General features: G+C 50.3%; 1 protein-coding gene across 4 annotated transcripts in view; it reads left to right on the forward strand.

Moving 5' to 3' along the window:
- Nucleotides 1–19,198, forward strand: part of RANBP10 (RAN binding protein 10) — a 73,794-nt gene extending 54,596 nt beyond the window's left edge. Inside the window, exons 6-15 of one of the 4 annotated variants that reach the window (XR_011728548.1) lie at nt 1,080–1,264; nt 6,343–6,455; nt 8,931–9,039; nt 10,209–10,357; nt 13,104–13,299; nt 15,279–15,403; nt 16,235–16,377; nt 16,806–16,917; nt 17,663–18,076; nt 18,525–18,662. Coding sequence is in view for 2 of the 4 variants with exons in the window: in XM_071757260.1 (XP_071613361.1) it covers nt 1,080–1,264; nt 6,343–6,455; nt 8,931–9,039; nt 10,209–10,357; nt 13,104–13,299; nt 15,279–15,403; nt 16,232–16,377; nt 16,806–16,917; nt 18,525–18,655 (1,266 nt within the window). In the remaining 2 variants the exon portion in view is untranslated. Of the gene's footprint in view, nt 1–1,079; nt 1,265–6,342; nt 6,456–8,930; nt 9,040–10,208; nt 10,358–13,103; nt 13,300–15,278; nt 15,404–16,231; nt 16,378–16,805; nt 16,918–17,662; nt 18,077–18,524 lie in introns of all 4 variants that reach the window. The other 3 variants (XR_011728547.1, XM_071757261.1, XM_071757260.1) reach the window with 3 other exon arrangements.
- Nucleotides 19,199–22,408: the final 3,210 nt, after the last annotated feature.

Here is a 22,408-nt window from a genome sequence, read left to right on the forward strand (position 1 = left end):
CCCTCTGAGCTCTGCAGGATCCTGTTTGTGGCTCAGGTTTGTCCTGAGGCTGTGGCCATGGAGGAGCTGGGCAGAGGAGGTGCTGTAATTGCAGCCATGCCATGCAGAGAGGAGGAATTGCTTCCCATCCTCTGCCAGCTCCATTTTTGCTGATGTGATGAGGATTCTGCTGAGTTCCACCTCTTCTTGATCTTCATCCCTTTAGTAAAATGTAAAATCCACAACTCCACCGTGTCCTGAGGGGAGGTCAGTGACATTGCCAAAGCCTCAGGTCTCCACAGGAGTGAAGAAAGCTCTTTAAAAAAAATGATCCAGCACGAGGCACCCCTGTACTGTGTCCCAGACAAATTCTTTTCCCCACATTTAAATGATCTCAGGGATTCAGTTTGTATCCACGAGCTTATTCTTAAAACAGCCTCAATTCAGAGGACTTTTAGGTAGACTTTGGGCCACCTGTTTTCAGTTAGATCACCCCTTTTGGAAGCTGAATTTTGGAGGTATTTTCACAGTGTGGCCTTTTCCCTTTCCCCATGCCTTGGTGACAGGTCAAGGTTGTCCTTTGGATCCGTTTCTTAAAATGAAATTTCTCTATCAGTAGTGGAATTTCCTGGCTTGCTGTTTCAAGACCATCCAAGACCTAACTTCAGAGTCCATATACCATCTGTTCCCTTGTATTCAGAGAAGTATCTGACAGCAGCTTCCAAGGAGTACAGGAGTTCATTTGAGACACTGGAGAACACATAGATCTGTTGGTGGAGATGATGCCCCTTTCCTTTATTGGTATTTGCAGGCTGCTGAACTTTGGCAGAAATCGCAGAAAACTGAGGCAGAGAGTGGATAAACAGCAGTGGTGGCATTGGTCACAGACTCAAGGGGACTGATCCCATTTTTCTGGTGTCATACAATAACTTTTAGTGACTGCAGAGTATGTTATGGGGTTCCTTGGGATGGAGGGGGGCTCCAGTTTCACGTTTCGATTTAAAGAGCAGCTCTTCTGTCTGACCAAACCCTGCAGCTGGAAGCAGAAAGACAAAGCTGAGTTTAATACAGGTTTTTTGGTGTTTTTTTTTTCCTCCCAGTCAAACCTTTACCCCACAGTGGGTCTTCAGACTCCAGGAGAGATAGTTGATGCCAACTTCGGGCAGCAGCCGTTTGTGTTCGACATTGAGGACTACATGAGGGAGTGGAGGGTGAAGATTCAGAGCACCATCAAGAGGTTCCCCATAGGAGACAGACTGGGCGAGTGGCAAGCCATGCTCCAGAAGTAAGTCACTGTCCTGATGTTCAGCTTCTTGCATTCTGTTAGGCTTTTAAATACTTTTTTAAAACTCTCCTTTGTGCCTTCTCTGGGCAAAAATCGCCAGTCAGCGCGTTTTGCTCAAATGGTTTTGCCCTCTGCTTTGCTGCTCAGGGGTCTTTCCTCTGGACATTGCTGGGTGTTTCAAATGTAAAAGCTGTGGGAGAAGTTTTCAGCCAAAGACTGCAGGAAAACTTGTAGGAATGGAAGAACACCCACTTTGAGGTGATGCAGTAGGGAAAGGGGAGCGGAGAGGTAAAACTGCAGTAGGAGAAAAGGCAGGATGTCAGTCAGCTGGGCTCAGCCTAAAACTTCATAAATTGATGAATATTGCATTAATTTCCCATTGTAAAAAGGACTGAGTGGAACTTGATGAGAGCAATTCACAGGAACTGTCAGAGGTCAGGGGTATCTGCTGCCTGAAGACAGAGCTGGCTGAGCCTCCACATCTTGAGAAGAGGCAACTGAGGGAGGTGCTCTGGAGTTGTCTGTCAGTCATTTACACCAACAAGAGCATGGCAAGAAAGGGATTATTCACAGTTTCTCAAAACACAAGAATTAGAGAAAAAGCACCTTCTGGCTTAAAAACAAAGTTTTGTTCTGTTTTTCACCAACTCTATGAAACTGGGGGACTTGGAACTGCAAGAAGTGGTGGTGGTTTAAGTGTAAGTGGGTTCTAAAAGATACCATTTAAATATTTACCATGGTTCATGGAGGCAGATTCCATGGTTATATTTTGAACCCTCAAGTCTATGGCTGTTCATTCTGTCCTTTATTACAAACAGCACTGGGTTCCACCTTTTGTTATATTCTCTCCCAAACCAGCAACACCAGTGACTGTCACCCAGCAGGCTTAGCTGCAGTGATGTCTGCATACGTGTGACCATTCTCTTTTGCTGCCAGTCTTGTGTTCAGTTATTTGCAGGTAATTTATGTCATCCAGACTTTGCAAAGCAACCAGCAGAAGCTGTTGAAAATAGTAATAACACATTTCTTGAAGAAAGTCAGGAGCAGGAGGGCAGCCAGGGAGTTTGTAGGGCCTGCTGAGCAGTGCTGTGTCAGAGACCTCCAGGAAGATAAGAGCTGAGTTCTTTGCATGTGTCCAGAAATGAGGTGGAGTCTCATGCTGGAACAGTGTTATCTGTGGGACTGGGCAGGGGCTGTGTCTGGGTGTGAAATGTCTGTCAAAGAAGTTCTGGAGGAATTAAGTGAAGGGAGGAGGAGAAATTCTCTGGAACCAGATAACTTACCCGAAGTCCCAACAGGACTGCAGGAGACAAGAGGTGAGATCTGGCTGTGGAACTGAGTTTCTCTTCCAGCCTGGTTCAAGTTGCTTAGAGAAGTTGTTGATGCCCTTCCCAGGAAGTGTTTAGGGTCAGATTGGATGAGGCTTTGTGACACCTGGTCTAGAGGGAGAGGTTCCAACCCTCCCTCTAGAGGGAGAAGAGGGTTCTAGAGGGAGAAGATCCAACCCCGTGCATGGGATATTCTTGATCTTTAAGGTCCCTTCCAACCCAACCCATTGTATGATTCTCTGCCTTCTAAGAGAAGGGAGGATGCTGCATGTGTTGCATGGCCAGGCTGCAGGGGAGAGCCAGGCAGCAATGGGCTGAGTGAACCTGGGTCTGGCTGGGACAGATCTGGGGAAGCATTGCTGAGGGGTGGGTGCATTGGGCACACAGATAAATAGGGTGTGGGGTTTGTGAAGAGGAGCCAGTGAGCACTTGGATGTGGTTCTTGGGCTGTCTTGGAAGTCCTTGAGGAGTTCTTGTGCTGCAGACTGAGGGGGAATTCCTCATCCAGAGCCCCAGTGCTGCTGCTGAGTTGTTTGAAGGGGGGACAAAAGAGGGGATGAGTGTGTGAGGGACTGGCATGGCTGGAGGAGAGGCAGCTGTAGGCTGGGCATGGAGACGTGCTGGGAGTGTTGGTGCTGCTGAAGGTGTTCATAAGTGACTGGAAAAAAGGGACCCTTCAGGAAGGAATGACATCTTTGAGTTGTGATGAATCATTGCAGCTCATGTTTGGTAAATAAATAGTATTTGGTAAAATAATGCTGGGTTTTGTTAGGGAAAAAAAAAAAGGACAGAAAGAATTCTGTCACTGTGTGAATGTCATAGACCTTAACGTGAACACTGTGTTATGTTTGGGTCTTTCTCTCCAAGAGTCTGTAGTAGAAGTAAAAAAAGCATGGGACAAAACCTGTGTGCAAAGGTGTGGGGTGTGTGTAAGGTAAGGAACAAATGCACAGACCCACAGTGCTGAAGGTGGTGGTGATGAGGAGTGTGGAAAAATATCTTGAAAAGCCTTGAGAAGGGGCTGAAGGAACAATTGTTCACTGTTTGTGCTTCCACAAGAATTAAAGGGCATCAAGTGAAGTTAAGCATGTGGCACATTTAGAAAAAAATTAAGGAGTGTTTTTTCCACACTCTCTGAAAATGTCTTGGATTCAAAAGTGACTGGAGACACGATGAGAAAAATGTTTGAGCTGCAGTGCAGAGAAATTACCACTGCAGGACAGAAATGTCTGAGGAATCACTGGAAGCTGGAAGGGCTGTGGGGACAAGAATCATGTCCTGTGTGCCATGTTCCTGGAGTTTTTATCCATTGCCTTTTGCCAGCTGGGGCTGCAGGTGCTGGGCTGCCTGCTTGCTCTGATCTGCTCAGGGACTTCACAACCAGCACTGACTTCCAACACTAATTTTCACCCTGAGGTACTGGATTGTTGTCTTTCTGGGGTCCTCTCACTCTGTGCACCTCGTCTCATCTGGCTGTGGAAGTTCAGGATCTGCTTCTGGAAAGCTTGCTTAGCAGCCAAGGAGAATGAAGAGATTTGTTGATCATTAAATGGAAATATTTAGTGCTCAGAAGACAACTGACTCAGAACAAAGCCCATGCTCTGCATCTTTGTACAGAAAAACACCTGGGCTGGGGACAGCACAGGTCTGGCTTAGTTTGATGCATGAACAGCAGAGGATCCTGTGGCACTGGAGTGTTTTTTCCCTTTCCATGGAAAACTGGCTGTCCCTTGTCCTATTTCACAGAGTCTTTCACCAGAGCCAGTCAAAGACACCAAGTGGACTGCAAAAGGGTAGAGGGTCTCTTTTCTGCCTGCTTCCAGACTCTCTCCTAACATGTCACCAAATCAGAGCACTGTGACTTCCATGTACCAGAGCTGTTGATTCTTCTGCAATGGGACCCAGGCTATCCCTGTGTTTCTTCCTTGTGTGCTCCAGAATTGTGTCATCTGATATGCCTGGTGGAGGTAGCAGCTGAGAAGAGGAGTCACTTATGGGTGTGACAGACTGGTTTGGGTTGGAAGGGACCTTAAAGATGATCTCCTTCCACCCCCCTGCATGGGCAGGGACACCTCCCACCAGCCCAGGTTGCTCCAAGCCCCATCCAGCCTGGACTTGGACACTGCCAGGGATGGGGCAGCCACAGCTTCCATGGGCAGCCTGGGCCAGGGGCTCAGCACCCTCATAGAGAAGAATTTCCTCTCAATGCCCAACCTAAATCTGTCTTTTCCAGTTTAAAGCCATCCCCCCTCTCCTATCACTACATGCCCCTGTGAATGTTTTTTGAGCCCTTCTGCTTGCAGCAAGTTTCCAGCACAGCTCCCAAGTGATCCCAAGTGCTGTTCCTTTGGAGAACCTGAGATTTGGGAAGTGTTGTGTCACCTGCATGACCACGTCCCACAGGTGACAGGGGAGTGTGATAATGTTGCAGAATTTCAGTGTTGCTGAATGCTGGAGGGTGTGCAGCACAGCTGGGGTGAGTAGCTGAGCCATGGAACCAGTAAGGCATTGCTGGAAGCAAGCCTGGAGCCCAGCATGGGAGAATGCTGTCACCCCATGCAGGGACACCTCTGCCACACAGGTAGAGGGGGCATGGGGAGGAGCTCAGGGTTTTGTGCAGCTTTGCAGAGCATTTAAATCTTTGCAGCACTGACTGGGACTACTGGGTGGCACTGGAGCAGGAGTTGGCCCTTCCCATGGCTCCTGCCAGCCCAAATTCCTGTGCTCCAGGTTTCATCCTGGCACATCCAGGGGGGTGACCTGGGGGCTGCTGTGGCTGATGCAGAGGGACACATTTTATTGTGTCTGTCTGGAGCATGCCAAGGGCAAAGGGCCTTCTGTCTTGTACCAACAGTGGTCACAAGCACTCAGTTTAAAGGAATCCTTATGTCTGCTTACAATGCTGAAAATTCTTGCTAACTCATAAAATGCTTTGTACTGAAAGTAGTTAAGTTTTGAGCTGTGAGTTGATGGGATCAGTAGCAGCTTCATCATGAGGAGCCCGTGTGGAGATTCATCACTAGAAGCTTTGAAGTCCTGTGCTGGCTTTTTAGGTTTTGTTAAAATCCAGGGAGTGTTAACATTTACCTGCCATATCCTGGGAAGGCCCCAGTGCTTTAACAAGGGTCTGTTCAGAAAGATGGTTTTGTTGTGTTTGTTTTCTGACAGTAGCACTACCTCATCCCTCAAATCTTTTGAAAATACAACTTTAAAATGTATTAAAAATCAATGCTGACAATCTGGTCTTTGCAAATCAGCTGACAGAAGGATCTGAGAATGTGTAGAATTCATAAGGAGATTTGATTACCGAAGATACAGTTGTTGGCAGAATGAGTGATGGAAGAAATCCAGGACCAGAATCTGTTTTTGAGATTGACCTGAAAGCCATGAGCCTCTCTGAGCTTCAGATTTTACCTCTATATAAGCTGTCACTGCCAGTAACACAGTACTGAGCTCGTCAAGTCACTCTTGGAGATCAGGAAATAAATAATGTATGTTCACTGTTAATTTTTTTTTTCTTTTTTTTTTCTTTAAGGTGAATCTGGAGTCTCCCTTCTGTTTGCTGAGGACCAGACACAAATCTAGTACATTTACACTGTCTGGACTCAGAAGTAGGACCCTGGCTCAGCAAGCTGAGCTTGGGCACTGAAATTGCAACTTCTGCCATGCTGATTTTTTTTTATTTCTCCAGTGTGATTCCCCTGCTTTACCACTGCCTCTTCATCTCTTTGCATTTTCTTTTTTTTCCAGCATGGTTTCATCATACTTGGTTCACCATGGGTACTGCTCAACAGCCACTGCCTTTGCCAGAGTCACAGATACCACAATCCAGGAAGAACAGACCTCAATAAAGAACAGGCAAAGTAAGTCCTTTGGGTAGAGTTGTCCCCAGGGTGGGACATGCTGCCCATGACCTTCTTCCACAACAGCACAAAGCTGTCCATGACACTGCAGATGCCCTGGGGTCAGTAGAGCTGAGGGACAACTGCTGCTTGGGGCCCTTTTCCTCATCATCACTGTGCCCCCCCCCCCTGAAAATCTGCCCTGTTCTTCCCTTTGCTTTCCCTACAACATGACCTGCATGTGTTGAAGGAGAGTAAGTTTTCTGATCTTGGCTCATTTTCTGCAGTCTTGTTGAAACTTCATAGCTGGATCCTGGAAGAGATGGGTGAGGTGGGGCTCAGTTTTGACCCATCAAATGAGCCATGGGGTCCAGGGCAGAAGATGCTTGCTTGGAGGCAGTGGTTACCTCCAAGACTCTTGGTTGCCTTGGGCTTTCCCTGCTCTGAGCTCTCTGTGTCCCAGCATCCCTCTGGATGTGGTTCCTGCTGCAGCAGTGCAGGTTCATTTGCCTGATCCCAGGGACACATCAGCCTCTTCTGACTGCAGGCAGTGAGTTCTCTATGTTTGGTCTTCAGATAAATTTGTTGCCTGCTGAAGCTCTTGCAGATTCACAGCCCATGTGTTTAGGGAAGAATTTGTATTCTGTGTCTGGTTTGGTTACTGCTGTTTCCTGCAAGGTGCTTTATCCCTGAGGTGGTCAGGCTGGGAGAGCTTTCAGTTCCTGCAGAATAAAGTTTGCACTTTTCTCCTGCTGGATCTCTTTTTTTAGCTTTTCTATTCACAGGCTCAGCCTGCAGAGTCCCAGAACACCGTTGTGTTTTCTGCATTCTCCTGGCTGTTGAATGCAGGCTGCATCCCATTCTGTGCATTTCTCTTCCCTTTGTGACCTGTTTCTCATGTGACTGTCACATACCAGCAGCACCGTGCCCCTTTGTGGCTCACTCTCCATACATTACATGTGCTTAGCCAGCACTCAGGTTCATCTGGGGACTCTGCTTAGTACCCAAAATAACTCCCAGTTGCTGCTTGTTAGTGCTGATGGGCTTGGAGCTTTCCAGGTCATGTTGTCCCCAGCCTGGTCCTGCTGGGGTGGGTTTGTGGGTTCAGTCTCAGAGGAGGCAGGGGGGACAGGGTGGTCCCACTTGTCTGGGGCAGGTGACAAGGCAGGAGTGCAGAGCCCTGCAGCTGGGGATTGTATAAAAGGTGTGAGGATGATACCAGAGGTGGTAAAACAAAAAGAGTGGGAAATAGAAAAAGGCAGTGACATCTGAGGGAGTTGCCAAACAAGGAGCAACATGAAAAGCAGCAAGACATGAAAATGGAGCCACCAGTAAGGAGAAGAAATGGGGTGAAATGAAGGGGACTGGGGCAGATGGTGGTGTGAGAGCCAGGCTGGTTGTAGCTTCCAGCTGTGCTGACAAGCACATGGACACTGAGAGGTGGGAGCCAAGAGCAGTGGTTGGGGATTGGTCCTGGGGGTTGCTCCTCGGGATCTCCAGGCTGGGTTTCAGCTGCTCCTGTCTTGCAGAACTCAGAGGCTGTTGCTGCTGGAGCCTCTGGTTGCAAAGCACCTCACAGATGATTCAAAACCTCCTCTCTGCTGTTTGTAAGGAGTCCTGGAAAAACAGAGGGGGAAGTGCAATGCTTTTTTGGGGTTAAGGATCCAAAAACAGAGAGGGAAGTGCAATGCTTTTTGGGGTTAAGGACATTTAGTTTGTAGTTTTACGTACACTTAGAACAAAATAAAGCATGAACCCTTGTAATCAGAAGCTCTGAGTGTCCAGTGATGAAGGACTGTCCCTGAGACATGAACGCCCAGGGGGTTGGATGATGGAAGCTTTTGCCTTCTACCTTTGAGGTATACAGCTGGTTGAGGTGTTCCTAGCTCAGGAACAGCAGATTTTTGGGGGGAGCTGACAGGTGCCACCACCTTCTTGCAAGCCAACCTCAAGTTACTTCTCTGGAAGAACCTTGTCAGGTGGGATGTGCAGGAGCCATTTTTGGTGGTATAATTACTTCCACTTAGAGGTAGAGATATTGGGGAAAGAGTCCTGTGCTGGGGTTTAAGCCCCCAGACCCTTGAGGAGCACTTTACTTACCTGATGCTCAGCCAGCTCAGCTCTTTCAAGCATCAACAAGCCAGAGGAAGTAACGTGGGGCTGGTCTAGGGGCTTCCTCTCAGGTGGTCACTTCCCCATCACTCTCCTTCTACCTGTCCAGGTGTGCTGCTTGCTTTTCCATCCCTCCAGAGCTCTGTGACTGAAGGACTGTGGTCCCAGAGCACCTCCCTCATCCTGCAGATCCTTCTGCTCTTGGTGTTTCTCAGCTCCTCACAGGTTCTCCCTCAGTTTCAAAGGTTTTTTCTCACCCGTAAGAAACAAAATGTGGTCCCCAGTTCTCCCTGACTTTTGTGCAAGGGAGCAGTGTGTGAGACAATCCTCTGGCCATCCTTGCTGGCCAGGCCTGTGTGTCAATAGGTCTCCTTTTGCTTTCAGGAATACAGAAGCTAGTATTAGCAGGCAGAGTGGGAGAGGCTATAGAAGCCACCCAGCAGCTCTACCCTGGCCTCCTAGAACATAACCCCAACCTGCTCTTCATGTTAAAGTAAGTATGAATAGCTTTCTACTCCCTGAGCCTGAGTTATGTAGATGAAGGAGAGAAGACAAAGGCTGTCCAGCCACCCAGCTTTGCCCGCCTTGGTCTGAATTCAACCTGGTTGAGATCCCTTTGGGAAGAGGTGGCAGGGGACACAGGATTTAGTGCTTTGCACAGTCCCTGGAGCAGTGCAGACAAAGCCCTTTGCTTGCTGCTCAGCTCCAGAACAGCTTGGCCTCAGGAGGGGGTCAGAGATGGCTCTTCCCAGCCCATCAGTGGTGTAAGGACAGTTCCCAGGAAAGCTAAATGGGGAGGTGTCCTTGCTGTCACTGTCTGTATTACATTTTTTACTCTTCCTCATCTATTTTCCCTTGGCCACCAGGTTGTTGGAGTAGTGGGGCAGCTATGGCACTTGGCAGATTTAGTATCTTCTCCCTGAAAACAAACCCTGTACTTCAGTTTTGGGCTAACCTGCAGGGGCTGTGGAGACAAAAGTGTGCTGGCAAGGAAGTTTCTTCTTAGTGCGATGGAAAGAAACTTTTCTGGGGAATGTCTCAGCATTCATTAGCCTCAAAGTTGCAGTTTCTGAGCTCCTTCCTCTCCCAGTGTTGTCAGAGCACTCCCAGTACAAAGGTACCAGGAGTCTGAAATGACTTTTTCAAACCAAAGGGTTGTCATGATAAAGAGTTATCTCTCTTTGTGTTGTCATGAGAAAAAGAGATAAATTCCCTAGATAGGAAACCAGTTGTGGGATCAGCTGCTGAATTTGGGGGTATCACCATCCCTGCTGGAGGAGCAGCCACTCCAGGTCACATCTTCTGGCCAGGATCCTGTGCTTGCTGCTGGGTGCCCAGGGCAGACTCTCTGAGGCAGGCAAGCCCACACTGGGGTTTTTCCAAGGTATTATGGAATAAACAGCGCTTAGTGATTTGCAGTCATCTTGGTATTAATTAAACAGCCCCTGGAAGTTCAGACAGTCACTCCTGAACCCATGGTAATGACCAAAAACCTCTGTTTCAAAGCCAAGACTTTTATCTTTTGTGCAGTTTTTAGGAGTTCAGAGGCATTTCTCTCCTGTGCAGTTTTAGGAGCTCTGCAGTCAGGCAGGCAGGAAGGGGAGCTCCCTGCAGAGCATCCTGGCTGTCACCCCCCTCTCTCCCTCCCCTCCTCTGCCCCAGGTGCCGGCAGTTTGTGGAGATGGTGAATGGGACAGACAGTGAGGTCAGGTGCTTCAGTGCCCGCAGCCCCAGGTCCCAGGACAGCTACCCCGGGTCCCCCAGCTTGAGCCCCAGACACGGATCAAGCAACTCCCACATTCACAGTACTGGTAAGTGTGTGTTCTGTGTCTCCTGGGGAGAAGAGCAAATGTTTGAGGTCTGTTCTCTGCTGCTTTCTGACCATTGTGCTGTGAAATGCTCCTTTTCTTTCTGATAGCCAGCTGGCGTGGGTGGCTATACTGGTACAGGATCAGCTTTCCATTAGGTGTTTTCCACAGACAGTTGTCTGCAGAGCAGATTTTTCTTTTTTTCAGAATAAAAGAGCTTTTGAGAGTGGCTTTCAGTCAGTGCTTCACTGACTGAGGAGGTCTGTAAAACAAATCCTGTGGCCTGTGCCGTGGAGTCTGCAAAAGAATTGCTTTCCAGTTAGGAGCCAACAGAAGATTCACTCTTCTGGCCAGCTGAGGGACAGGTTAGGAGGATGCCTCAAGTGAGAGAGAGTTTCTCCTTCTCCCATGGACTCTACTGTGCAAGCTCTAAACAAGGGCAGTGGTTTCAGGCTGAAAGAGGGGAGATCTAGATGAGATATGAGAAGAAATTATTTCCTGTGAGGGTGGTGAGAATACTGGCCTAGGCTGCCCAGAGAATCATAGAACCATAGAAAGTTAGTGGCTGGAAGGGACCCCAAAAAATCATGGGGTCCAACCCCTGGCAGAGCAGGGTCACCTCCAGCAGTCACACAGACACCTCCAGGGGGGCTTTGAGACTCCACAACCCCCCTGGGCAGCCTGGGCCAGGGCTCCCTCACCCTCACCCTGGAAAAGTTTTTCCTTATATTTCTGTGGAAGCTCCTGTGCTCCAGTTTGTCCCCACTGCCCCTTGTCCTGTCACTGGACATCCCTGAGCAGAGCCTGGCCCCATCCTCCTGGCACTCACCCTTTCCATATTTATAAACATCACTGAGCTCACCCCTCAGTCTCCTCCTCTCCAAGCTGCAGAGCCCCAGCTCCCTCAGCCTTTCCTCCCCAGGAGATGTTCCACTCCCTTCAGCAGCTCTGTGCCTCTGCTCTGGGCTCTCTCCAGCAGTTCCCTCTCCTTCTGGAACTGAGGGGCCCAGAACTGGACACAACATTCCAGATGTGGCCTCACCAGGGCAGAGCAGAGGGGCAGGAGAACCTCTCCTGACCTCCTGACCACCCCCTCCTGATGCCCCCCAGGTGCCATTGGGCTTCTTGGCCACCAGGACACACTGTTGGCTCCTGGGCATCCATCCTTCCATCCCCCAGCACCCCCAGGGCCCTTTCCCCTTTGCTGCTCTCCAACAGCTCAGTCCCCACCCTGTCGTGGTCCCTGGGGTTGTTCTTTCCCAGATGTCAGACTCTCCACTTGCCCTTCTTGGAATTCATTCCATGTCTCCCTGCCCAACTCTCCAGCCTGTCCAGGTCCCTCTGGATGGCAGCACAGCCTCCTGGGGGGTCAGACACTGCTCCCAGCTTTGTGTCAGCAGCAAACTTGCTGATAGTGCCCTCTGTTATCTCATCCAGGTCATCAATAAATACACTGAATGGGACTGGTCCCAGTACTGAGCTGACTCAGACTGGTACTGAAGCTGCAGCTGCCCCATCCCTGGAAGAGTTCAAGGCCAGGTTGGATGCTTGGAGCACCCTGGTCTAATGGGAGGTTTCCCTGCCCTTGGTGGGGGATTGGAACTGGATGTTTGTTTCCCTGTATTGTGCTGTGAGAACCCCTGGTTATGTTTCTCTGCCCAGATAGTCAGAATGATCCCATCAGTCCATAAAAGTTCTTGGGAATACCTGTTTTCAACTGTACATAAAGATTTCCCTGCAATGGAAGGCAGCATTTGTATATATTTGTCTCCAGACATGGGACACCACCTGCTCAGATCTCTGTCAGACCTCATCCTTTCATAATTTCATCAGTCATGTTTAAAGGTTAAGCAGAACTGTTGTGCAGAATCTCTTGTCTTTGGCATTAAAATAGAAAAAGGCCCTTTGTGTGAATCTTTGTCCTGTCTTGATGAAGAGAGATAAATTCCCTAGATATAAAACCAGTTGTGGGATCAGCTGCTGAATTTGGGGGTATCACCATCCCTGCTGGAGGAGCAGCCACTCCAGGTCCAAGATCCTGTGCTTGCTGCTGGGTGCCCAGGGCAGACTCTGAGGCAGGCAAGTCCACACTGGGGTTTTTCCAAGGTTTTATGTGATTTGCAATCATCTTGGTATTAATTAAAAAGCCCCTGGGAGTTCAGGCAGTCATTTCTGAACCCATGGTAATGACCCAAGGTTTGTGCCCTGTGTTGTTGAGTTCCTCAGCCTGAGGGGCACCTTTCTGCAGAGAGCAGGTGAGATTTCAGGCCTGACTCTTCTCAGCAATGTCTGTTCTGAATGGGGAGGGTGAGCTTAGGATTTTGAAGTTGTTATTTACTGAGTGTTGTGGCAACAAGGCTTTGGCTAACCTGGGCCAGGTCGTGCAGAGCCTGAGTTTTCACCTGTGCTTTAGGAGTTTTCCTGGACAGAGCATTTGTGACAAATACTTGTGAGAAGAGGGTTTGCAAAGCTCTTTACAAACCATGCTTTGTGTTTCAGCACTGGTTTGTGTGAGCTGCTTCTGCCCATCTCTCCTTTGTTTTTAGAACTCCCTTAAGCTCAGATGCTGCTGGTGACAGCACCTGCCATATTCATTTGTGTTTTCTCCAAACCCCATCAAGCTCAAGAAAGATGAAGCATAACTTATGATCTGCAGTCTTACTTTGTTTTGTTTCCTTGCTAAATTGTTGGCTTTGCAATAGAGTGATGTTGGTCTGGCCTCAATTTTCCCTTTCTTCTTGACTTTCAGGAGCAGATAGTCCAACCTGTAGCAATGGAGTCATGTCCACAAAAAGCAAACAGGGTCACAGTAAATACCCAACACTGAGCTCGTCATCTTCATCTTCCTCCTCCTCCTCCCCCTCATCTGTGAACTATTCTGAGTCCAATTCTACAGATTCTACCAAATCTCAGCAGCACAGTAGTACGAGTAACCAAGAAACCAGGTATTTTGTTTTTTCCTTTGTAGATGCCTGAGGAGGGTGAGATGGTGGGAGAGGTCTCAGTCTGAGGAGCCACAAGGACACTTGTCCTGCTCTTTAGAACACCAGAATAACTCTTCCTATCTGCTGGGTCACTGATATTCCCAGCAGACACCAGCCTGTTCCAGTTCTGCTCTGGCTCAGGCTTGGCAGCTCATCTCACAAGTAACATTCCAATGCTCTTGTTTCAGACACCAACCTGCCCCACTAAACTGATGCTGTCAGGTCCTACCAGGATGGTTTTGCACAGAAACACTCCCACTGAGCCCATTTTTGTTACTGCTGCCCCAGCACACTGGGGCTGTGCAGCTCAAGTGATTACTGGGTTGGGGCACTGCCCTCGTGAGTGTTTTCTTTGGGCTCTCTCTGCCTGTTGCCCAGTTCTTTCCAAATAAGCCTCTGAATCTACAGTGATTTGTTTCATCCTTGTGACAGCAAGTCAGGCCTCTAGGAAACCCCCCTCCTCCATGGAGCCAGCAGCAGTCCAGGAGAGGGGGTAATTCCATGGGGCATATTGAGGTCTGGTGAGAACTTCCTTTGGGCTCATTTTCCAGGCTGGTGTTGCCAGGCTGGCTGAGTCCCTGCTGGAGCAGAGGATATCCTTGTGGTTTGTGGAATCTCTTGCTAACTGCAGCTGGCACTTATCTGCTGAGTTCTGAGCTGAGCAGGGTTTTCAGGGCAGTTTGTAGTCTCTGTGGGGACCCCTTGGCAGCCATACAGCTCATAACTGTGTGAGGACAAGGACCTGGGGGTTGCAGTGGATGAGAATCTGGACGTGAGCTGTCAGGGTGTGCTTAAAGCCCAGAAAGCCCAACCACATCCTGGGTTGCATCACAAGAAGTGTGGCCAGCAGGTGAGGGAGGGGATTCTGCTCTTGTGAGACCTCACCTGGAGCACTGCACACAGCTCTGGAGACCCCAGCACAGGAAAGACACAGCCCTGCTGGAGGGAAGGGCCACAGAGATGATGAGAGTGCTGGGGCACCTCTGGTACAGCCAGGCTGAGAGGGTTGGGGGTGTTCAGCCTGGAGAAGAGAAGGCTCTGGGAGACCTTCTGGCAGCCTCCAGTCCATGAAGGGGCTACAGGAAAGCTGGGGGGGGGAGAGCAGTGACAGGACAAGGGGTGATGGATTGAAGCTGAAAGAGGGGGGACTTAGCTTAGATATCAGGAAAAAAAATCTTCACCATGAGAGTAGTAGGACACTGGAATAGGTTGCCTAGGGAGGTTGTTGGTGCCCCAACCCTGGAGGTGTTGAAGGATGGAGCCTTGAGCAGCCTGGTCTGGTGGGAGGGGACCCTGACCATGACAGGGGGGTTGGATCTTGATGATCTTTTAAGGTCCCTTCCAACCAAAACCATTCTGTGGTTCTATGAACCGAGTGAGAAATACTCAGTTTAGCAAAACCACTTGATAGTGCTGCATTTATGATGGGTTTATATATATTTATATATATATATAAATGTAGAGCCTTTCAGTTTTTAAACTGTAGATGAAGTCCCAGCCAGAATTTCTTGTAATTTCAGCTAACCAGGAGTCAGTCAGCAGGCTCATTCAGATTGCTGCTGGCTTGAACATCCAAGCCTAGAGCCCTTGTGTTCTGTCTGCAGTGCACTTTCTGCAGGGGTTGGGGGTTTGTCATAGCCAAGAGTTCCCTCCTGGTCAGTGTGTCACTCTGTGAGCTTTGTGTCTGGCTGTTTCCTGCAGGAAAGCACAGCACACCTGGCACTATGACAGGCACTTTCAGAACAAAACCCAGTTTCATAAAGCTTCAGAAAAAAAAAAGCTGCTCTAGAAGCCTGCAAGAATTTTTGCTATGCTGAATTGGACCACTTGGCTCCCTGTATCCCAACTTTTCCTGGTTTACTGGCCATTGCTGGGCACTGTCTGCCACCTGAGCTCTTCCTTTCTTCCCTTTCTGATCTTTGGTTCCTCTTTCCCCTCAGTGACAGTGAGATGGAGATGGAGGCTGAGCATTACCCCAACGGAGTGCTGGAAAACTCATCCACCAGGATAATGAATGGCACCTACAAACATGAGGAGATCCTGCAGACAGATGAATCCAGCATGGGTAGGGCCTCAGAGACCTCAGGAGGGGTAAAGGGAAAGACAAGGAGCAGGTGTCAGGAGTTAAAATTGTCATTGGATATGGGGGAAAAATCACGTCCTTTGCCTTTCTTTCCCCACCCAGTGGATGAAGTTCTCAAGATGCCTGTTTCACAAGGGAAATTAATCTGTCCTGCAACTGAAACTAGGTCTGGCTTCCCATAGCCTTGCAGTGGTGCTGGGTGATGGTGTGGAGCAGGGAAGGCAGTAGAGTCCAAGGTCTGTTCATTGTTGGTCATGGATCCCAGCTCAGAGCAGCTCTGAGACTTTTCCTGCAGCCAGCTGAGCTCGGCCCAGCTCAGATGGGATCACCCCTCCTTTGAGGGGAAGAACTGCCTGCATTACCTCTGGAACAGGGGGTTCCTCCACTCAGAATGGCTTAGTTGTGGCCACTAATATTGGGAAACTGATGGTGTTGGCACCTCTGAAAGTTTTCTGAGCTGGCTGGGTCAGGGGGCTCCGTGTTGCACGGACTGTACTGCACACAGGAAAGGGTTAATGCAGCAGGACTTTAAAGTTCCGTGGAATTCATCAGAATACTGGATTTGTAGGTAGTCCTGAAGAATTCAACAGACTGAGCTCAACTAACAGGCTGAGCTAAGAACCCAACAGGTGCTGGAAAAACCCCACTACTGGCAGGGGGCAGAAAAAGCTTCTGCTGGGAAAAACTTGGAGCAGGGAGCAGTTACCTGCTCCAGGCAGGGAAGGAATTCAAGGGGAGCATGGCAGAGGGTGGGAGGGGAAGGAGAGATGGTGGTCACTGCTGGTAACCTCTCTGCTGCTGTCCCTCTAGAAGAGAGCTGTCCCCAGAGGCAGCTCTGTGGGGGCAACCACGCGGCCACCGAGAGGATGATCCAGTTTGGGAGAGAGCTGCAGGTGCTGAGTGAGCAGCTCTGCCGAGAGTACGGGAAGAACACGGTGCACAAAAAGATGCTTCAGGTAAGGCTGAGCCTCGTGCTGCCTGGCAGCAGCTCCTGGGGACAGGGCTGGAGCTGGGAGCTCCCTTGCAGAGCTCTGGGTGGCCCCCTCTGTGGCAGATGGTGAGGAAGAGGGGATCCGGGGTTGGAACTCAGGGAATGGAGAGCATGGAGAGCAGGTTCTGTGTAGAGGAGCCACGTGCAGCTCCTGGCTGCTCCTGCTCTTCTCTCTGGGTGACACTGCCTGCCTTCCCCTGGGCTCCCCTGCCAGGAGGGGACACACACCCTCTTCAGTCTGCTGTCTTGTTGGCCCTATGTGGCCCCTGGCTGCCAAGGAGAAAAGGGCCCTTGCTTTTCAGGAGGTAGGTGCCCCAGGTGATGGACTCTGTGGTTCCCCAGTGTGTTTGCAGCCATGCATGACATTGCTGTGCCTTTTGTTCTCTCCCCCAGGATGCATTTAGCTTGTTAGCTTACTCAGACCCTTGGAACTGCCCCGTCGGTCAGCAGCTGGACCCCATCCAGAGGGAACCTGTGTGTGCTGCTCTTAATAGTGCTATTTTGGGTAAGGCCTGGTTCCAAGGTGAGCTCTACCCTCTGGCCATACCTGCTCTTAGGGACTGTCCTGTGGCAGGCAAGGCTGTCGAGTGTGAGGAGGAGTTCAGAAAGGCTCCTGTGGAGCTTTTGCCTCTCTTTGTGTTGCTGGGCAGTGATGCAGGAGGGCAGGGGGAATGGAACAGATCCATCTGCACTAATCTGCTTTTGGCTCCCTTCCTGAGGTCTCCCTCAATGCTGCTTCCAAAGGTGCTCCTTGGGATTTTCCTCCCCTGCCAAGATCTTTTTGATGCAGTTCCTGAGCCTCTTCCCTCTTGCTCTCAGCCCACCTGAATAGTTTTGCTGGCATTACCAGGGCTCTTTTCCATGCTGCTTGGGTTAGCAGAGTTCTGTCATGGCAGCATCCATCTGGTAAGGGACACAGTGGCTCTGCTGCATCAGAAGGTTTCTGTAGCAGAAAGGGGGGGCATAAATCCATAAATCCAGTTACCTTTGAGCTCCTGTTGGGCACGCAGAGGTAAATGGGTCTGTCCTGTATGTTCCCATCACGTGGTCATTCTGCTGGAGCCCAGAGAGCCTGGTCCAGGGGCGGAATCAGGACTCTTGTAACACTCCAGCCCTGTGACTCTTCCCTTCTGGTCTGAGCTGTGGTGAGAGGACCCTGCTCTCTGCAGAGATCTCCTTGTTGGTTGGTTTTCTTCAGCTAGCAAGACAGCTCCCCTTTTTCTGATGAGCTTTGCTCTTTGTGTCAGCAGGACTCATCATGGTTGGATCCAGGTGTGAGCAGTCTCTTGCTGTGTCCTCAGAGCTGCATGTTTCAGCCTCCTCTTCCATTTTGCTTGGACAAGCACGTTCCTTGCTCCAGCTGCTTGTTGGCATTTACTCTTCTGTGCCTGGCTCAGCCTGATGCAGAATGTGCCAGAAGGAGATGCACAAGTCATCTTCTGGGGGAAGAAACAGCTTGGTGGACAAAGCCATGAGAGCTTCTGTTCTGAGTAAAGGAGCAGAAGTTCCATGGTTTGGGAAAGGCAGTCCCTGCCCCTGAGAGTCAGCATGGGCAGGGGTCCAGCTGGGTGGCTCAGCTGTGCCTGTTGTTTGCCCAGTGCTTGAGAAGGGATGTGACCAGGGAGATGGGAAGGGTGGTGTCTGGACGTGCTTGTGTAGCTCAGGTGAGGAGTCACAGCAAACGTGATGCTGGACAGAAGTGACCAGGGAGTGCATTTGTCCAGGGCTTGGGCTATCTAGACTTGCACAAATGGGAGAGATTGAGAGGTTGTCTCTCACCTGGTGCCATTTTCTCTTGCCTTCATCTCCTGTGCTCTGATCTCTTGTGCTTGGAGGGTTTTCTGGCAGACCCTGAGGCAGCAGAATCACCATTCCCTGCCTTGCTCAAGGGTCCTGTGCCCTGCTCAGGGGATGTGTGTGGGGTGGGGTGTGCAGAGGAGCAGCAGCACAGAGCCAGCAGTGCTCAGGAGTAGCTTCCTTCCCTCCCAGCCCCTTCTGCCAGGGTGCTGGGCTTGGTGCCCGGGCAGGACCGAGAGCTCCCGGAGCTGAGGTTGGGCCAGGATGCGGCCGGGACGCTTCTCCTAAACAGATTTCTGTTTTTTGCCCCCACAGAATCTCAGAACCTGCCAAAGCAGCCCCCACTGATGCTTGCCCTGGGCCAGGCCTCGGAGTGTCTGCGGCTCATGGCTCGTGTGGGCTTGGGCTCCTGCTCCTTTGCCAGAGTAGAGGACTATTTGCACTGACCAGCCGACCTCGGGACCGCTGCCCTCCACCCTCTGTCGCCGACACCACCGCCTCGTGTGATAGCCCAAACCTCCCTGCCACCAACTCGAGCACACACACACACTGCCCGGGCAAGGATGGAGCAAGTCCCTCGCTCTGTGGCTGTCCCTGTCCCCAGGAGCAGGGGGCAGATCTCTCCCCCACCTCCCTGCCACGGCTGCGGCTCCAGCGGCGCTCGGCGTCCCGCTGGCTCCTCTCCTGTAGCGCCTTCCAGCCTAGGGATTCCTCTTTGTTTTGATTTGAGTTGTTTCTCATGGATCCACCAGTATTTTATCTGGAGAGTTTTGCTGAGCTGGTTTCTGCTGATTTACTGAGGAAGCTCATCAAGTTGGTGACAGCTTGTACTTTTCCTCCCTTCTCCCTCCATCGTGCACACACGGCATCGTCTTCTGTGCTAGTTACCTGAAATCTTCTCGCAGTGGCAGTTCAGAGGGATTTTTTTTTTTTTTTTTAATTTTATTTGAAATCCTGTTTATTAAAAAGGTCTCTTCCACCTCCACAAAGTCACTGATGTATTTATTGCCCGCAGACACGGTCCTGGCCGTGCTCCTCATGCAGGAGAGGTTGGTGCTGGCAGAGGGAATCGGGAGCTTGGTCCTTCCTGGCACCCAACTCTCTACGTGCCCCAGGCTCCCGAAGTCTTGTCCTTGTCAGTGCAAAGAGCAGAAGACCTGAAATTGCCTCTGGTGGTGGCTGCTCTGCAGAAGCATCTCAGAGCCCTGAGGAATAGGTGGATGCAGCTCTGGCAGCAGCTGGAGGGACAGGAGTGACAGATGTGAAGCCATTTGTCATTGTACCCATCAGGTCACTGCAGCCTGCAGGAAACATCTGTGGGTGTTGCCCTGTTTTGCTGTCAATTTCTGTGTTAAATGACAAATCCTCCTGCTTCTTCATGTAGGAGGGCTCTGTCACTCAGACTCAGTAATAGCAGTATTTGCTGGCACTGCCCCCCATAACACTGAGCTAAGGGAGCACTCCTGAATTTTGGAACTGTCTTGGGAAGAGTTCTGAGCTGTGCTCACCCCTGCTGGGGTCAGGCTGCGGGTGTCAGTGCCAACCTTGTGAGGTCCCAGCTGGTCAGAAGGGAGCAGCGATGTTTCTTTAGGGATTATTAAGAAAATTATTTTGGTTTCAGGTCTAAAAGGATCCAGGGGGATCAGGTCCAGCAAGGGGGAGCTGTGGGGGTGTAACCTCCAAGGGAGATGGACTCAAGGCCCTGTTGCAATGTGTGTCAGGGCCAGGGACCTGAGTGCTGCCGAGCTCTTGGCTCTCAGCTCCTCTGCCTCTGGGTGTTCTGAGCATGAACATTTGGGTGGCAAGGCCACATGTTTGTCCCCTGAGCTACAGTGTTCAGAGGTGTTGGGGTCAGCCTGGCTGCAGAGAGGGGATGGAGTTCTGCACCAAATGAGGTTCAGATCAGAAGCTCAGGGGAGCTCAGACCCAACATGTGTTTTACTGCTGCTTGTGAATTGTTTGGTTTTTTTTTTTTTTGGAAGGGTGAACAAAGGATGAGCACCTTTGGTCCTCAGGGTGGAGCCTGTGCCAGGGCTCCCAGCAGCAAGAGAGCTGCTGTGCCACTGATAAAGGGAAGGTGAGGGGTGACCTCCCTGCAGGACCTCAGAGATTGAAGGATTTGCAGGCTGAGTTTGCAGCTGGAACATGAGGTCTGAATTCAAGGCAGAGCAGGGACACAGGGAGGCAGCTGTGGCACTGCATGTGCAGGTGGTGGTGGAGGTGGATGGGAGAGCCTCTCACCGCCTTTTGGTGAAGGTTTTGAGCTTGGTGGTCTAAGGAAAGAGGAAACAGGAGGTTCAGAGGTGGAGGAGGTTATTTATTTGGTCTTGTAGCTGGAAAAAAACCAGAGGGAGCTCTTGATCCCAGAGCCACTCTTCAGGCAGAGAGGAGCAGAGACCCACACTGAGCAGAAGACTTTACCTTGCAAATCTGAGGCTTCTGTTTCAGTTCCAGGGAGCAGCTCACGTGCCTGCAGATTCATCCATTGCTTTGCTGCCCTGCTGCCTGTCCTAGGGATGGATGTGACACCAGTCCTCACCTCGCTGCAGTGGCAGAGACACTTTACCTGATGGGCAGGCTTTTTCCTGGACCCTCTTGATGCCAGAGCTGCCAGGCTGCCCAGCCCAACCCATGGGTGCTGCTGGTGAACGTGGGGCAGCATCAGAACTTGGCCTAGTGAGAGATTCTTCTCCAGCTCCCCATTCCTTAGACCCAGACTTGGAGAATTTCCATCCAAGTACCCCCAAGCCAGGTTGGAAATACTCCAGTACCTGGTTTGTAGCTTGCTGCTGTGCTTGGCCCTCTCCTTCATCTCTGTGGCAGCACCACCCTCATCTCCAGGGGTTCTTTGTTCCTTCTCTTCAGAGCTTCTTTAAGCCACATCTTTGTCATGTGCTCTATTAATGACCCTCTTCTTCTCTTGGCAAATCTGTGCTGACTTTTTAGAGCAACTTTTTGTTTTGTTTTCCCTTTAACTACAAAAAAACCCCAACAAACCAAACCCCCCCAACTGATGCTCCTGGACACCTGGTTATTCTGAGGGCACAATGGGGTGGTCTCTCTGGCTTCTCTTGGAGCCCCTCTTTGTGGTAGAAACCATTTTGCTGTTGTGTTGAGGTTAGTGCTGAGAGGCCAGACTCTTAATGATGATTAATTTATTGTTTAAGCATTTTAATGATGATTAATGTGCAGGGCTGTCACTTTTCCTGCCCTGGTGCTTTCCACTTTTTTCAGTCCAAGCTCCTGGTGTCCTGATCCTGACTTTGGAGCAGTGCAAAAGGCTTTTCCACTGTGACAGATCCGTCCCATTCCTGCTTGGTTCTTTTAATTTCAAGTGTTCTTGTGGTTTCCCTAATGGTTTCTGCTGGTTGTGCTCAGATGCTGATTAATGAGGTCGTGGCTTGGTGTGGGGAAGCAAAATTTGTGGTGTCTGGTGGAGGCTTCAGCCTCCCCCTGGATTGGTTCCTACAAGAGATTTTGGGCTTGATTTTCCCAGGTTATTTTTCAAAACCTCTTGGTTTTTGGGTGTTCCTGGCTGCTCCTTGATGGTTCCTCTCAGCCAAGACTCGGTTGGAATTGTTGTGGTGATTTTTAAAAGTGGAACAAAACTGAATTGGATCGAGGCCTTGAAGTCTGAACGTGGTTGTGCAGCCAGCCAGAGCCCTCATGCACTTTAGGAATTATTTTTGTAGAAGTGGTTTGGGATTTGTCATTCCAAGTGCCTCGTGCTTTGCTCAGAAACAGAGAAGCCAAGGACAGCCCTGGCCCAGGCTGCTTCCTCTGTCCCTTGCAGTGTCACTTCTCCCAGGAGTCCTTCAGTAAAGCCACGGAAAGGATTGTGCAGACTGGGAGCAAGTGCTGGCTTCCCAGTTCTGTGTGGAAGTGACAGAGTCTCAGCTTTATTGGCATTTTTGGGTATGGGGCTCCCATCCCTTGAGGCTGAAAATGTCATTTGTGGTTGGCTGCTTTGCTGGACTGACTTGAGATCCTGGGAGACAGGATCCAAAACCCCACTCAGAGGGAGCATCTCTGCAGCCCCTGGAGACTTTCTGCCCGTGACATCTTTCCCAGGACTTGTGAAATGCTCTGAAGCTGAACCTCTTCCAGCTCTGCCACGGCTGCAGACTCAGAGGATCTCAGCTTTCCACTGGTCCAGTGTCACCACCAAAGGGCTGCAGGCAGAGCACCCTCCAGCTGTG

This window comes from Heliangelus exortis, chromosome 13 (assembly GCF_036169615.1).
Source record: "Heliangelus exortis chromosome 13, bHelExo1.hap1, whole genome shotgun sequence".
Taxonomy (NCBI): domain Eukaryota; kingdom Metazoa; phylum Chordata; class Aves; order Apodiformes; family Trochilidae; genus Heliangelus; species Heliangelus exortis.